Genomic DNA, 17,864 nt, shown 5'->3' on the forward strand with positions numbered 1-17,864 from the left:
CAAAGATAACTTAAGAGAAATATAACTTCAAAATCAACATTCAGTACAAACAGGAAAAGGTTCGGTATTTCATTCTGTAGGGTGAAAATGTTTAGCAGGGTGAGGGGTAAAAATAATCCACCCATCCATCCATTTTCTTAACCGCTTATAGGGTCGCGGGTGTGCTGGCGCCTATCTCAGCTGACTGCGGGCGAGAGGCGGGGTACACCCCGAACTGGTCACCAGCCAATCGCAGGGCACAGACAATTGTGAGTCTTCAGTTTACCTACCACGCGTGTTTTTGGACTGTGGGAGGAAACCGCAGTACCCGGAGAAAACCCATGCAAGCACGGGGAGAACATGCAAACTCCACACAGGTGAGGCCGGATTTGAACCCGGGTCCTCAGAACTGTGAGGCAGATGTGCTAACCAGTTGTTCACTGTGCCATCAGGTAAAAATACTGTCAAAACTTAAAACAATTTAAAACTAAATATAGAATATTTTGATGGGATACAGGGATGAAAATGGGATGTGACAGTTGTCAAGTGTGTTACCAATTATTTATGTTAATTATTATTTTGCTACTCATCTGACTATACTAGTTTTTGTTGTTTGGTTGTATATATATATATATATATATATATATATATACACACCTCTTCATTATCACGTTGTTGTTCATTCGTATTATTATGAAGGCAGAATAGATGTATAAATTAACAGAATATGGAGAAGATGTGGGATTTTATTAGTTTTGACCAGCGATTCTTAAAGTGTGGTCCACAAAATACTAGTGGTATGTGGTCTCCCTCTCGTGGTACATGAAAGAATCACTGCCTAAGTACAATTCCGTTGTATTTCACTTGGGCCTGGTACACAAAAGGTTTTTAAAAAATAGATTATTTACTGCTACAGGCCCCAAACATGAAGATACCACAAACTCACAGCGTACAAAAAGTTGAGCATGGACAACTAATGTTAAGAGTATGTCTCCTGTTGGTCTTATTTGCATTTTCTTATTCAAAATACATGTTCAAACAAAGGTACTGTAATAGTTTTCAGTTTTGATTGACACAGCCAGAGAGGTATTCATGAACAATAGGTTTATTTTGGTGACAGTTTGCAGTGATGTAAAGTGTACTGCATCATACAGAGAAGGTCATTATATCGAGGTGGGTAGTAACGCGCTACATTTAGCGCGTTACATTTGCTCAAACATTTTCCATAAACTGTACTTGTCAGAGTACTTCCAATGCACAGTACTTTTACTTTTACTCCGTTACAATGATTGACATGCCCTTCGGTACTTTTATTTATCCATTCTTGCTTGTGGGCGTCTTATTTTTGGACTCCTCTTCGACTTCCGCATAGGGTGTCCGTTGCGCCAATCAAACGGGATCACTAATGTCATTTGACTCCAATTCACCAATCAGACGACACAAAGCAGTCAACATGACCGCGCACAAAGCCTTCGCGAGCCAATCAAAATGACTCATTTGAGGGGGCGGGTGTAAACAGCCGCGCGACTGTTTATTTTACACACTCCACAAAACAACAGCTTTATCATGCAGTTCTTCAATTGTGAATGCAAACTTGGATATTTCCGCCCACTTCAAACTTGAGAAAACACCTTGCGGTAAGTTGCAGATGTTTGTATTGTTGCTTTGGCAGTGGACATGGCAACATTAGCTCTATCCCTACGGTGTCGCACACGCAATCACTAAGTCTGGTCAGCAAACAGCTTCTTCATGAAGTCATTTCAGCAAAGAAAGCAAATAATGTTTCTGTAGCGCCCAATGTATGTGTTGTTGGTTTTTGGGCAGTTAAGAATTGAAATGGTGGCAGGTGTGTGTCGACTCTCATATGTTATTATTTTTTAAATTTTATGTTCATGCTCTGATTTAAAAAAAATAAAAGAAATCTGAAGTTACTCACAAGTTACTCTTTATTTGAGTAGTTTTTTCATTGAGTACTTTCTTACTCAAGTAAATATTTGGATGACTACTTTTTACTTTTACTTGAGTCTTATTATTCTAAAGTAACAGTACTCTTGAGTACAATATTTGGTTACCCACCTCTACTTATGCATTCATACAGTACAGCTAATAAAGGAAAGTATACTGCTTGACTTCTCACCAATTACCAATTAGTTTATTCTACAGAGAATCCCTCTTAAGGACAATTTAAATATTGATTTTTTTAAAATGTATTAAAAATAAAGGAATAGTAATAATGTTCAGTAGCATAAAACTGTCATCATACTGAGAACTGTCATTTTAATATTTTAAATGCCCTTTTTTTTTTTTTCCCCCTTCCCCTCTCACCCCCCGACTGGTTAGCACACCTGCCTCACAGTTCTGAGGACCGGGGTTCAATCCCCGGCCTCGCCTGTGTGGAGTTTGCATGTTCTCCCCATGCCTGCATGGGTTTCATCCCACATCCCAAAACCATGCATGGTAGGTAAATTGAACTCTTAAATTGTCCGTAGGTGTGAATGTGAGTGCGAATGGTTATTTGTGCTCTGCGATTGGCTGGCGAGCAGTTCAGGGTGTACCCCGCCTCTTGCCCAGTCAGCTGGGCTAGGCTCCGGCACGCTCACGACCCTTGTGAGGATGACTGGTATGGAAATGAATGAATTTATTTTTTCTTTATAGCACCTTGGTTTTATTTGCATAAATGCCTCCCATGCTTAGTCTTCCATCTATCCATCCATTTTCTGTCCTGCTTATCCTCACAAGGGTTGCGGGCGTGCTGGAGCCTATCCCAGCTATCTTTGGGCGAGAGGTGGGGTACACCCTGAACTGGCCGCCAGCCAATTGCAGGCCACGTGTAAACCATTCGCAGTCACATTCAATTTAGTCTTCATGTTTTTGGGATTATTTTCAGAAATGTATTGATTTAAAATTGTAGACATTCATAGGAAAGGCAATCCTTATTGACAGAGGAAATGGTAGTGAGCCACTGAAATACACTTCTTGTATAACGGTAAAGACAAACGGCTTCATACAACGAGTGTGAGTTGCACAATTTACGTGTTGCCCTCAAACACTGTGGATACAAGTGTAGAAATGATCCTAACTACTCAAACTAATTACACTCTTGTCTTTATACAATCGTAATAATGGTAAAAACGTGCAATAGTTAGGACACGTTCGCAAATTCATAGATTCATTCATATCTCAGAAATAACCATTTATTTTGCTGTCTGCTATTGTTGGAATGCAAAATGATCTGGTTCATCCTGGCACTTCAGCTCACAGATCCCTCTGGTCTATTGCAACAACAAAATGAGGCTCTGTACAGTGGCATTAACTGTAAAGACTGCTTGAGTGACAAAGGATTGTTTGTGAAAGAACCAAAAAGGAACACTGAGGACACTAAGATATATTTGTGTTAGTTTTCACAGAAAAGGCATATTTAAGAAATAGGAAAAAAAAATTCCTATGTATGGAATTGACATCTTCAGAAAATATGTTGCAAATCATTTCGGACACCTAACAGTAAAGACAATTGGCATTAAAAATGTTAAAATTATTATTTTTTCTCTTAGAAACAGTTATGACCTTATCACTGATAACTGCCAATAATTCAAATATATCCATCAATTTTCTGAGCCGCTTCTCCTCACAAGGGTCGCGGGCATGCTGGAGCCTATCCCATCTATCCATCGGGCAGGAGACAGGGTACATCCTGAACTGGTTGCCAGCCAATCGCAGGGCACATATAAACAAACAATCATTCCCACTCACATTCACACCTACGAGCTATTGAGAGTTGTCAATTAACCTAGCATGCATGTTTTTGGGATGTGGGAGGAAACCGGAGTGCCTGGAGAAAACCCACGCAGGGACGGGGAGAACATGCAAACTCCACACAGGCGAGGCCAGGATTTGAACCCCGGTCCTCAGAACTGTGAGGCGGATGTGCTAACCAGTCGTGCACCATAATATAATCAGTAAAGTTCATTGATTTCAAAAGGAAATTCAGTGGGCCAGGTCTTTACTGTTATTGATCAAATTACATGAAAATGACTCATATGTGCTCTTTGATTTACTGGTGACCAGTCCAGAGTGTACATCGCCTTTTTCCCAAAGTCTGCTGGGATAGCCTCCCGCTCACCCACAACCCTAATAAAGACAAGCGCTATGGAGGATGGATAGATGGAAGGTTTAAGTCACATTATTTTTTCACACAAACACTTTACAGTGGTGTATTGATTTTCAAGATCCACTGTGTTACACATAAAGAGGTACATGCACTTTTGACATTTTGAATTCAGAGTGCAATACAGTATGCTGCCATACCTCCAAGTCATTTTGTTGGTAAATAAAATGCTGGGTGCCATCAGTAATTGAAATATGACAGTGACATGCATTCTCAGGAGATAAAGATCAAAATAAAAAGCAGGACTGAGCTTCTAGGTCACACTTAAAACAGTGTAAGACAAAGCAAAGTGAATTATTACACTAAAATGCCTGTGTGAGAAATAGCTTAGTCAATGCTAATGTACAAATATGAAACTTCGTTACACACTTTTCATGTAGACCTGCAGATTGTAAAATGTGCATATTTGTTGTATGAAGATTCAGACTTGACACATTTACACATTAAAAACAAGGCAAAAATAGGCTTGATGGCACTCTTGACTCAAAATCCTACATGCAAGGCTACAACACACAGATTTAAGTTCTGATTTCAAAAACAAGAACGCTGAAACTGTTAGTATAAAAAAATATATATATTCAAGACAAGTAAACATGCATAATTAACAATGTTAGCTTGAATCCGTACCCAATCAATACGAAGTACTGGACTGCAAATCGTCTTTGGTCTCAGTGGCAACACAATTCCGTTTACCAACACAGTAAAGGCAACAACATGGATGGAGAATCACAGTTTAGTTCCCATCTCGCTACACTCCAGTCACAAGGAGTGAAACCAAGGGATTGGTATACAAACATACTGTGTGGGTAATTAGCAGCACAAGTCTTTGTTAGGCCATTGTTTTGAAAGACATTTTCATGACAAATGTTAGGAATGCAATAGCATTATCAGCCTATCACCTCTGTATGAAATTTTATCACAACAGACACCATGAAGGCACTCTGACAAAGACAGAAAACAAGGATATGTCCGCTGACACTGGAGTGACCGCTTTACATTTACCTGTGATCAATGTCACTGATGTTCAGGCTTAAGCAGAGGTGACACGCTGTTTATATTATATAAACAGGTGTGAGACACAGTAACATAAGCCCCCTTCACCCAGTGTGACGCATAACAGAGCTGGACGGCATTTATGAGCATGAACCTTTCACAACCCATCGAACCAAGAAATAGCTGCGTGTGTGTGTGTGTTCACACATGACACACCATGACGTCGTCCACTGCAGCGTCTGGTGTGACATACGGGAGAAGTGAGTCATACCCCGGCCCCGACATACCGCTATTCCTTTTACACAGCCTCAGTCCCGACTCTGTTCGGTTAGTCCTCTGATGCTGCTTCAGAAGCTGGCCAGTCCCGACCCGTTCAGTGTTGGTACCTTTCACATGGAACAGCGACAACATAGGGTCGTGTAAATGCTGATGCCCACCTTCCACTCAAGAGTCATCGTTGGCCCGCTTGCGAGACTGATCACCTCTGAAAAACAGTAGCAGTACAAAACCTCTTCAACTTAAGCTTTTTTTTTTTTTTTTTATAAACATTTACCAGTATTTGCTCTACTGTGGTACCTTGACTTCCAAGAGTTTCAACGTTCAATGTGTTTTTAGAGTTACGAGTTGTTGCTGGGTCGATATTGACTAAGGCCACCAACATGCTTCATTCTAAGAATGGTGTTCTTGTGGTGACGAACAATGTCGTGTTTGAGCCGAATATATCTTTTGTAATTATGGCCAAAAGGTTTGCGACTATCACACATTTTTTCACATGCATTTGGGAATTTCAAGTGTGTCTTTGCAGAAAGTATATCTGCTTGGATGTTTCTTTGTAAAATACAGCTTCTGTCTTGTCACCCCAATCCATTGCCCAGACATATGAAGAAGCCTAATATAAGAGTTTTGTCCCATGTACTTAACAGCCTCTTGGTAGCCTCCCTGACCAGTTTTTTTCCTCATCTTTTCATCAATTTTGGAGGGATGCCCAGTTCTTGGTAATGTCACTGATGTGCCATATCTTCTCCGCTTAATGATTGTCTTCACTGTGTTCCATGGTACATTTAATGCCTGTCTCCTGACTGATACTTTTGAACAATAATATTCTTCTGATGCTGTGGAAGCTCTGCGCTCCATGGCTTGAATTGCAAGATGTCAGAATCTGAATCAGCTTTATTGGCAAGACACACAATGAATTTGTCTTCGGAAGTTGGAGCATGTATGACAACAAACACGCACCATGGGGAAAATATACATTTAGGACATAAAAAAAGTACGGAGAGTCATTGAGCAAAGGAAGTGTACCACTAGTGTTGTGATACTGATATAAGGGCAATTGTGCAAATTACACCCGGGGATCCATTCAGTTGAAATGTCCACAGAAATAGAGGGTAAAAAAAAAAATCTGATCGACATTGAATTAACATAACATAAATTGGGATTGAGTGCTTAACTATAAAGACATCACACTGTGCTTGTTTCTGCGACTTGCGACGAGCTGATGATAGTAAACTAACCGTGGAAAGCCATTCATGGAAAGCTCCATCTGGAGCTTCTGGTCATGAGCAGCATAGTCCAGCAGCAGAGATTCCATAGCAGGAGGGTTGATTTGAGGAATAAAGTTAGAGAAGAGAGCAGGTGCCAACTGGGCCCACTCTGTAAAGGGAAAATAAATTAAATAGCAAATTATTAAAATAAAATGTGTGTATTTTTATATATGTAGCACGGTTTCGCCTAGTTTTTCAGCTCTAGTTATTAAAATACAGTCCTCGGTTTCGTTCCTATGGCAGCGGTGTAACCCAAAATTGTACCCAAGTTGTAACGTGCTGTAGTCTATCCCTAACCTACGCTAACACAGTAGTGAACTCATAACTACAGGTAATATATGTATGAATACTTCAAGGTGATGAATATAAAGCAACTAAATGAAAAGCAGTAAGTACAACAGTAACTGAGCGTGCCTTTTTGTGCCGCGTGACGACGTATTATGCTGCTGTGCAAACTCCTTCATTGTGTGCTTAAAATGCACAATAACCTTTACAGGTGAACTTAGTTTGACCTCAAAACCAGTCGTCCCCAACAAGGTCGGCCGCGCCATTCCCCGTCCCCAACAAGGTCGGCCGCGCCATCCCCCGTCCCCAACAAGGTCGGCCGCGCCATCCTTTCTTGATGAAATTCTTTTCATCATCACCCCCGTCAAAGAATGGTTGCGGTTCCACGAATGATATGTACTGTACTGGGTATGAACCGGTCCCTGGCAGCAAAAAGGTTGGGGACCACTGCTCTAAACGTTTGAATGCACATGTCCAACTGTTCATTGTTTCTGTATTTCATGCACAACTGAAACTGTGTTTGAGCCATAAATGGAACAATACATTTCCTGATCCAGTTAGAATTGGTACAGTAACCTCTTCATCATGCTGTTCACATTTTGACTTCATGAGACCAGCAAGGCTTCAAACAGGATGTTCTCACAGGGAAATTGCCACTGAGCTTACAGTGTCAGTGTCATCAGCAAGGTGGAACAAGATGCAGATAGACTGGAAGAGTCACAGAAAGGCATAGAAGTGCACATCCTTGGAAATGTATTGTTTGAATCATGGATTAAACACCTGTTGTGAACTTTGCAATTCAACTACTCTTTGTTTGAGAACAAAAGTGCTGCAAAAAGTACAAAAAATGTTGGCTGTGCATTTAAAAGTTTAGAGATGGTCAAATTCAGTTCACCTGTAAAGGTAGAGTGCATTTTACATTAATCATGAAACACAAATGAAGAACACAGCAGATAATTTATTACTGGACTAATTAAAAAGCCATTTTTAGCAAAAATGTGTGTGATATAAAAATAGCTTTAGTCTTTTACTTTACTACAATAAAAATTGACCCACAGTCCATTTTGGACCCCAACTCTAAAATTGTAGAAACCCGAGTATGTGTGTGTGTGTGTGTGTGTGTGTGTGTGTGTGTGTGTGTGTGTATGTATATATATATATATATATATATATATATATATATATATATATATATATATATATATATATATATATATATATATATATATATATATATATATATATATATATATATATATATATATATATATATATATATATATATATATATATATATATATATATATATATATATATATATATATATATATATATATATATATATATATATATATATATATATATATATATATATATATATATATATAGTGTAACAAGTTTGTTTTGCAGTGGCACACCTGGTCGGAGGCTGTGAAGGCCTTTAACCACGCTGGCCATGGTTGACGGCTGTACTTCGAAGGGCACCGCGTGAGCTTTAATGAGAAGAGCTGGAAGACAAATGCTTAGGAAGTCAATAACAACTTTCCGGTTTTACCTCAATAATGACCAAGTTAGCGCAGCAACAGCAGTGTTAAAATCACTTTAGTGTAAGTCACATCTTTCTAGGTTTCACATTCAGTGGGGATCCTTTACAGTGTGTTCAGAAAGTATACACGTCGTTCAGTTTTTCCACAAAATTATACACACAACACCTAACATAATGACTATTAAACTAAAAAAAATAACTATGAGAAACCGTATACATGGGTATTCAGTCTTTTCTCAATGGTTTTGTTAATGCACCTATGGCAGTAATTACAGCCTCATGCATTTTTTCATATGATGCCACAAGCTTGGCACACCACGATGGGGCGCATCGGTGCACAAAAAAGTATTTATTCCACTTTGAAATAAGGCTGTAATATTTGAAGTGCTGTGAACACTTGCTGGAGTCACTGTAGGGATGTTTTGGCAGTCACACAAACAAGAGCAAGGTACTCACGCATGAGTGTGTTGACATATTTGTCTGCAACATGATCAGCAAACAGGTTCATCAGATCCTGTTTCAGGTCACGGTTCAGCTTCGACTCGATGTAGAACTTGTTCTGAAAACAATCTCCATGAGAAAGCTGCATAAATTGTACTCCTTTTTGTATGTATTTGTGTATGGTCAAATGTAGAACAGCGCAAAATTAAAGGATTGTTAATTGTTCAACTTCGAGTGGCAAACATACTGCATTCCATCAGTGTCATTTTAAAAGTTACTTACCAAATACATAAATACTGGAACAATACACTGAAGAGATGTTATGTATCGTGTCAGGGCCGTGTTGAAACTTTCTATCAAGTTTTCAAGTGGGACGGCCTAAAAACAAAGTATTATGACATGTGGTAATCTAGTAAATACATTGGAACCACTGAAAATCGAACACTACTGAGGTTGTATAATGCAGTTTGACGAGAGTCACACAAAACCTTGAGATCAAACCCCGATCAAGAATGTGCTCAACGTCACCACACTCCGGACACCCGACTAGTGTATTTGTATACAACTGCTTAACATAGCTTACATGTAGCTCTGTGGATACCCGCTGGAGATAATTTGCTATTTTGGATTTCAGGTCATTGTAGAGTAGCTCGGAGTGTTGTTGGCACACACACTTGTAGACGCAACTGTGAAAACAAAACAAAAAAAACAATGGTTGGAACGTAACTTTTTACCTGTGAGAAGAGCCGGCCCACGTCTCCACAAAACCCTAACAATAATTCAATTTTGGGCCTCTCAATTTCTGTCAATAATATCGCTTATTGATCATTCATACAGCTACTGAAGACTGGGGTTAAATAACACAACATTTAGGGTAAGCACTAACTGGCATACTGACTATTATTTTTCTAGGCCAGTGGTTCAATTGAACCCCAGGGGTTCAGTGGAGGCCAAGACAAACATGCCCATTCCGTTCACCCCATTTGTATCAATTCTTATACACAACAATGCTCTTAGCCCTTTGGCATCTGTTACATTTGTTACAACGTATCTTTGCGACCCCTCCTTTTCGAGGGTGGTAGATATAAAAATTAGAAAAGGAACCAATTTTGTTGTGAAAATGATATGAGAATGGAACTTGGCAAGATGAAGCTGAGCATTCCTGAACTTATACCTGTCAGGCAACAGCAAAAATTGATTTGCAGTAAAGCCATTGAGTTATTTTTTTTTTTGAGTGCAATTCATGATTTGTTGGTTTTTTTCTTTGCGTGTAAACAAAGTCAGCTTTATTTGCCGCCGATCAAAGCCTCTTATTTCATTCATTCCCTTTAAGTGAGGAGCAAAGACGGTCTTGCATGCATGGAGAGAGGGATCTGTGCGTGATTGGAGCATTGTCACTTGGCTGGTGAGGCAAAAGACAACGCCATTAAATGGAGGAGGTAGTGATAACCGCAGACGACTTAAATATGTCTGCGGACCTCACGAATCTATCCCCACTCATGTACGATCATTTGTGCATGTAATCTAAAAAAAAAAATATATATATATATATATATATATATATATATATATATATATATATATATAACTTCTGCGCTGGTGTGGTCGTCACCATAGCCGACATCAATCCTGTCCAATCGAAGCGGTTTATTGCATACCGTTTAGAAGCGGTGCAAATGGTCTCGCACGCTGACGTGACTCATGGAAGAGGATTCAGCGACCCGTGCGTGACTGGAGCGTTGTACGTTAGCGGTATATCCTTATTTAATACAGAATGAGCTAGTTAAAAAAAAAAGAAAGAAAGCTGCCGGCGTAAATGTGTTCAGGGACCTCATTCATCTATATGCCCTCAAATGATCGATTCTGTGTTCGACTATGTGTACTTTGCTATAAACGGCTGAAAGTGTATCAGTGACTGTGGTCTCCCTTTGCCCACATGTGAGTGTATTACAGTATCTTAACTGCTCTATTTTTCCCCCAACTTCACTCGAGCGGTGGTTTAGCTGAATTTCGCTTGTAACTCAAAATGTATCTTCAAACAAAGCAAAAAAACTTGAAAAATGTCTAAGTTGTGGCATTCGTAAGTCAAGGATTCACCGTACTTAATGATGTCACTTTTTTAATGTTACACTGTTCTTCCTCAATACTACAAAAATAAAATAATGGAATAAATTACAATACTACTCCAGGCTCTTGTTCACCTTTGCGGGGGGGGTGGTCTATGAGTCACAGAGACCTAATCAGGTACTTAGTTCTTGTACGGATTTGGCGGTGTTACAAAAAAGTCTGCAATCTGTCAGAATTTGTGACGTCAGTGGGCAATGTTGCGACCGCAAAAGAAAACAAAAGGTACTTAAATTAACACTTATGTTAAAAACATGAACTGGGTTTCGTCAGAATTTGCAAAAGATTGACTGTTTGACTGATACACACAGGGAGGCATCAAGTTCCACATATCACGCAGGCTTAAAACCACCTCATACAATGTCGCCCCCTGGGGTCACAAATTCTTACAGGTTTCAGTTTTCCAATAACTGAGGGGCAATAGCACACAAACCTAGTTTATGCTGTTAAAGGTCCCATATTTTAGCTATTTAGACCTCCATAGGGTGACTCTCAAACATGGACTTGGTAAAACATTTCATTTAAAAAAAAAAAAACACCTTGGTTTTGTCATACGACTGTCCAGAAAAGGCCCCTCTGACAGATACTTCTGTTTGACCCAGTTTTGTATCCACTTCATCCATATTTGGCTAAGACAGCCCCCTTTCCTCTGATTGGTTTCCTCTGTGTAGAAGAACCACTTGTGAGAGCACACGTGTTTTGTATGCTGACGCCGCTGGCTCGGGAGCAAAAAGGGAAGGCGGAGATCTTTACCAGTGACCAGAAATTCGAATGACCTGATTTCAGGACTCTCAGCAGAAAAATGTCTGGAACTCAGGAACGCGTGGATGATTTTGATTAGGGTTGGGCATCGAGAATCGAGAACCAATCGGAACCGGGACTAATGTTCCGGATCTCCCGGAACCGTTCAAATGAAAAAAATTCAGTTCTCAGTTTCGATAGCTAGTCCTCCAGCCGCGATGAAGTAGTGGCGAAAAGCAACGAAGAAGTGGCGTAAACCAACGAAGACGAATGGTTACAATGACGTGCTTGTGCCCAACGGCAGCGCCGGTGAACAAAAGTGTGTCTTAACTTTGTTAAAATGAATGACCAGTCGCCTCAGTGCAACACTTAATATAAGAATAAGATTATAGTTTTTCCCGATGTGTAGCGTCTAACGCGCTCCGAGCCTCAGCTTACACCGCACGGAGCTTCAGTGAAGTCAACTCTCAGTCAACTGGGTGAGTGAAACAATAAAATACGTCTATGCCAACATTGAGCTAACAAGGTAAATGGTTGCTTGCACTTTTGCAGCGATAGTTTTTAGTGTTTATTTTAGTCTTCAAACCAACGTAAGCGCTGATGACCAAAAAAAAAAAAAACTTAACATTGGGCTAAAACTTCCCCGTAGCAACTTTACATCACAATGAATTGGGACAAAATTCACATAAACGTTGTCTCACATTATCACAAACACTAACCTTGTGCCTCATCGGTGGGTAGGGAAAGGAATCAGAGTTTTAGAGCATTTGGTTCCATTCATTAAAAAAGAAAAATCTAATATTTTTTTTTCATCACCGGTGCCGTGTGAAGTTACTTTTCGTGCCAAAATGCTGAGTTCCGGTGCGTACCCTTCAAAATAAAAGGCTACAAACTTAAAACAAGAAGTCAAGTTAAAACTTGCACATATAAACCATTTGACGTGATGAAACAGAATACAGGTGCAGCTATATAGCATTGTTAAAATAGTTATTTTAACTGTCAGTGAAGTCAACTCTCAGTCAACTGGGTGAGTGAAATAAAATAAAATAGTTAAAATAACTTTTAACAATGCTATATTTAACTTTTAGCTGAAACATTAATCAATGAATATTAAGTCAATTGGGTTAGTTGCACACACATTGGCTTTTAGTTCATATGTTTGATATTGATACTGGTAATAAAGAAACTCAAGTCAAATGTTCATTTTAGTCTATGCTACGGGCTGCTAAGAAAATGGATCTTCATAATTTGGACACCCTTTATATAAACCATGCAAACCTTTTTGACCCAGCCCCCTAAAAGAATCGGTATCGAGAATCGTTTGGATCCGGAATCGAACTGAGGAATCGGAACCGCTCAAATTCAAACGATGCCCAACCCTAATTTTGATTCATATTTCACGTTTACCGAGCCACCGTAGAGCCAATATTACATCCCAAATACTAAAGAAATTTGGTTTGGTAAATTATGGCACCTTTAATGTAAGTACTCCTGATCTTTTACTGTCAAACACTCAAATGCATGCCACGAGATCCGACGGGTCGCAGATTTTCCCATCACACTGCCTCTGCCTGTGAGACGTTAGGTGTATAGTACACTGTACAAGCTGGGGTCACTGAGCTTTTTGAAAACTAAGAGCCACTTCTTTAATACTGATTAATGTGAAGGGCTACCAGTTTGATCCACACTTCTGAAATAAGAAATGTAATCAAATGACTTTTAATTAACAACAATTAATATGTATCTATATGTGAAGACACTGATCGTGTTAATGACTCCTCACAATAATTATAAATAACGATTTAACAAGGTAGAAAACTACTGAAAATCTCTATGCAACACATTCCTATAAATCCCGTCATGGGTTTACTTCTTCAAATAATGTATCACTTCACATCTACTCCATTCCTAGGAAATCCCAATGTCCCATCACTAGTGACCCCCTTGTTGGACACCATGTTGAGACCGTACCATCAATACCCGTTTATGTGAGTCGTTACCTGTAAATCTGAGCATATGAAACGGAGATGTGGTCCGTGGGATTCTGTATTAGCAGGCGCTCTATGGCCTTCTCCAGGTTTGGCCAGTGGTTGTTACGGTAGTCTTCCACGGCGATTGCATTGAGAACTAGGAAGGAAAAAGGACGTGGGAGGGTTGCCCGCTTTGCTTACCTCAAACGGGTATTTTATGAGGCTCCGCGAGTGTACAGGCGCTCGTCCACTTACGGAAGTTGGAAGTCGAGTCGAGAGTGTGTTTGTGTTCGGCAGACGCTGCCGCCGGGCTCGCACATTCGGTCTCGCCGCACTCGCTGCCTGAGTCCGAGTCCATGAACTGTGAACCCGATGCGCTGTGGCATCGCAAACTCCCCCGAGGAGACCCTCCTGCCCCTGCCGGGACCGCCGAACAGACAGGCTCCGGGAGCCTTGTTACGTTGGATAGATGGCTGCTAGAAGACGATTGGACCTTACCGCTGCTGCTCGCACAATAGTTGTGATTGTGGTCATCTTTTACGTCCGAACCGTCATCGTCCATAGCTTCCATTCCAACCGTTCCCGTGAGCCGATACCTGGCATTTAAAAGAAGCTGGAAACGTAATGTCGAAAAAGAAAAGGAGCCTTATCGATCAACTGAAGCTTGCTTTCAGCTTGGTGTTGTTGATGACGGGATTTTCACGACATTGTCGTAACGCTCTTCTTCTTCGTAACGTCATTCAACGACGACGAGACGCCGCGTTGCCACCGACAGTTGGCTGGACATGTGAATGCTAACAAGCCCCGGTCTCCAACTCTGCAGCAGTGTCTCCATAAAATGCCTTTACAATGTGTTACAAAAGCAAAAAGAATTGACACATATGTTGAAATTCTTGCAAAAAAAATAATAATGTGTTTTTGCCTCATTTATAACACTTCTATTTGGGCACCCTTATCCGAGGAGGCAATACTGCAGTAATACACACATGTAAAACATACTCAGATAGCATTATAAGTACTGATGCTACCTCTTAACTAAATGTAAACAACAGGGACATGTATTAAGGACAAAAGTAAAAAAATATATAATAATTATGTCACTCATACAATACCATTTTAGTAACTTGACCCAATCAAAACAAAAACGCATACAAAATAGAGTCCCTCTTTAATTTATTTAATTACTCTTATTCAGAACGGGGGGTCACTAGACACAGCTTTGCTGCAAGCCCATTTCTGTCAGGATAACCAGGACTGAACTGATAACATGCTAGATGCAAAAGAACCATGTACCTTACCTGTATCCAGTGCCGTGAAAAAGTGTTGGACCCCTTCTCAAATTCAAAAATGTTTGCATCGCTTCACCACGTTAATGTTTAAGATCATGAAACAAATTTAAATATCAGACAAATATAGCCCAAGAGAACGTAAAATGCTGTTTTTTTAAAGATTTCATTTATTAAGGGGGGGGGGGGGGGGGACTATTGAGTTACTCAGCCCTGTGTGAGAAAGTAATTACCCCCTCGTTGAATCATGAATTAAATTGTGGCTAATCACAATTTTGGGTAAATTTTCACTGATCACACCCAAACCTGATTACCTCCAGACCTGTTCAATCAATAATTCACTTAAATAGAATCTGTCCCGAGTCCCGACAAAATCAAGTCAGACAAAAGATCTAAAAAAGCTGCAACAAAATTACAGATCCAAAGAAATTCCAGAACAGTCGAGAAAAAAAGTAATTGACATCAATCAGTCTGGAAAGGGTTACAAAAGCAATTTCTAAAGCTTTAGGATTCCAGCAAACCATAGGGAGAGCCATTATCCTCACATGGAGAAAATATGGAACAGTGGTGAACCTTCCCAGGAGTGGCCAGTCAACAAGATTACCCCAAGAGAACAGCAATGACTTGTCTGGGAAGCCACAAAGGAACTCAGGACAACTTCTAAAGTTCTAAACTTCAACAATAAGGAAGAGACTGGGCACAAATTGCATCCATAGCAGAGTTCCAAGGCAAAAACCAACATCTGAATGATTCCCAAGACCTTTGGGAGAATATTATATGGACTGATGAGATGAAAGTTTAGCTTTTTGGAAGGTGTGTGTCTCGTTACATCTGGTGTAAATGTAGCACAGTATTTAAGAAAAATAATTATACTAACGGTCAAACCTGGTGGTGGTCGTGTGATGGTCTTGGGCTGCCTTCCTCCTTCAGGAGCTGGACAACTTGTGTGATTGATGGAACCATGACTTCTGCTCTTTAAAAGAAAATCCTGGAGGAGAATGTTCAGCCATCAGTTTGTGACCTCAAGCTGAAGCACACTTGGATTTTGCAGCAGGATAACGATCCAAGACACACCAGCAAGTCAACTTCTGAATGGCTTAAAAAAACAAAATGAAGATTTTGGAGTGGCCTACTTAAAGTCCAGACTTGAATCCGATTGAAATGTGGTGGCATGACCTTAACACATTCACTGCCATTGACGGCTTTAGAAGTCAAATATCCATGTTAACTGGGAAGGTTGGCAGTGAATGAGTTGAAAAGGGCGTTCATGCTAAAAAACCCTCCATTTTTGCTGAATTCAAGCAATTCTGCAAGGAAGGATGGGCCAAAATAGCTCTACAGAGATGTGAAAGACTCACTGCCAGTTTTAGAAAACATTTCATTTTGTGCGGTTTGTAACCTATATGTGGCACATACTCTCTGCAAGGGATTCCCCAAACATGTTCAGGTAGGGAACTTAAATAGTTCACGTTCATTATTTTTTTTTTGCCTCCAAATAAGTGAAGATAATTTACCAATCATCAAAAACAATTTCTTTGTGATTGGCCCTTTGATTCATGATGAGAGTATAACAGTCAGTTCACATCCTGTATGTGCATTATCATTAGTTTCTACGTTATATGTTGATATTATGGCAATTTCAGCAACTTTGGTCACGAAACAATCAAATTTGGGCAAACATAACTGAAATAACCGATGATTGATCCCTCGTTTTTCATTATTTTTACTGAGAAGACGAAGAAACAAGTATATCGTGGGTACGGAAAATATTCCGATCCCCTTAAATGTTTCACTTTTTGTTATATTGCAGCCATTTGCTAAAATAATTTTTCATTTTTTTCCTCATTAAATGTACACAGCACCGCATATTGCCAAAAAAATGGAATTTATTAAAAAAGAAAAACTGAAATATCACACAGCCATAAGTATTCAGACCCTTTGCTCAGTATTTAGTAGAAGCACCCGTTTGAGCTAATACAGCCATGAGTCTTTTGGGGAATGATGCAACAAGTTTTTCACACCTGGATTTGGGGATCCTCAGCCATTCCTCTTTCCAGAACCTCTCCAATTCTGTCAGGTTGGATGGTGAACATTGGTGGACAAGCATTTTCAGGTCTCTCTAGACATCAATTGGGTTTAAGTCAGGGCTCTGGCCGGGTAATTCAAGAACAGTCATAGTTGCTCTGAAGCCACTCCTTTGTTATTTTAGCTGTGTGCCTAGGGTCATCGTCTTGTTGGAAGATGAACCTTCGGCCCAGTCTGAGGTCCTGAGTGCTCTGGAGAAGGTTTTCGTCCAGGATATCCCTGTACTTGGCCGCATTCATCTTTCCTTCGATTGCAACCAGTCGTCATGTCCCTGCAGCTGAAAAACACCCCCACAGCATGATGCTGCCACCACCATGCTTCACTGTTGGGACTGTATTGAGCAGTGCATGGTTTTCTCCACACATGCCACTTAGAATTCAGGCCAAAAGGTTCTATCTTGGTCTCATCAGACCAGAGAATCTTATTTCTCACCATCTTGGGAGTCCTTCAGGGAGTCCTGCCATAAAGCCCCGACTGGTGGAGGGCTGCAGATGGTTGACTTTCTAGAATTCTCTCCCATCTCCCGACTGCATTTCTGGAGCTCAGCCACAGTGATCTTTGGGTTCTTCTTTACCTCTCTCACCAAGGCTCTTCTCCCCAGATTGCTAAGTTTGGCCGGACGGCCAGCTCTAGGAAGGTCGTCCAAAACGTCTTCCATTTAAGAATTATGGAGGCCACTCTGCTCTTAGGAACCTTAAGTGCAGC

At 40.2% G+C, this 17,864-nt stretch overlaps 1 protein-coding gene across 3 annotated transcripts; it reads right to left on the bottom strand.

Annotated features, from left to right (window-relative positions):
* Positions 1-1,068: 1,068 nt before the first annotated feature.
* On the bottom strand, positions 1,069-14,617 carry cacul1 (CDK2 associated cullin domain 1). Of its 3 annotated transcripts, XM_061788854.1 has the most exons (9): positions 14,287-14,612; positions 14,044-14,205; positions 13,819-13,945; positions 9,537-9,639; positions 9,236-9,331; positions 8,969-9,071; positions 8,385-8,474; positions 6,652-6,790; positions 1,069-5,621 (listed from the first exon to the last, which is right to left on the bottom strand). In XM_061788854.1, the coding sequence occupies exons 1-9, from the start codon at positions 14,357-14,359 to the stop codon at positions 5,582-5,584; spliced, it is 933 nt and encodes a 310-aa protein (XP_061644838.1). In that variant the 5' UTR covers positions 14,360-14,612; the 3' UTR covers positions 1,069-5,581. The 3 variants fall into 3 exon arrangements, with proteins under 3 accessions (XP_061644838.1, XP_061644839.1, XP_061644837.1); XM_061788853.1 differs by having other exon boundaries at positions 3,160-5,621; positions 14,044-14,610; XM_061788855.1 differs by lacking the exon at positions 6,652-6,790 and having other exon boundaries at positions 14,044-14,617.
* Positions 14,618-17,864: the final 3,247 nt, after the last annotated feature.

This window comes from Phyllopteryx taeniolatus, chromosome 11, assembly GCF_024500385.1.
Source record: "Phyllopteryx taeniolatus isolate TA_2022b chromosome 11, UOR_Ptae_1.2, whole genome shotgun sequence".
In the NCBI taxonomy this organism is placed as follows: Eukaryota; Metazoa; Chordata; class Actinopteri; order Syngnathiformes; family Syngnathidae; genus Phyllopteryx; species Phyllopteryx taeniolatus.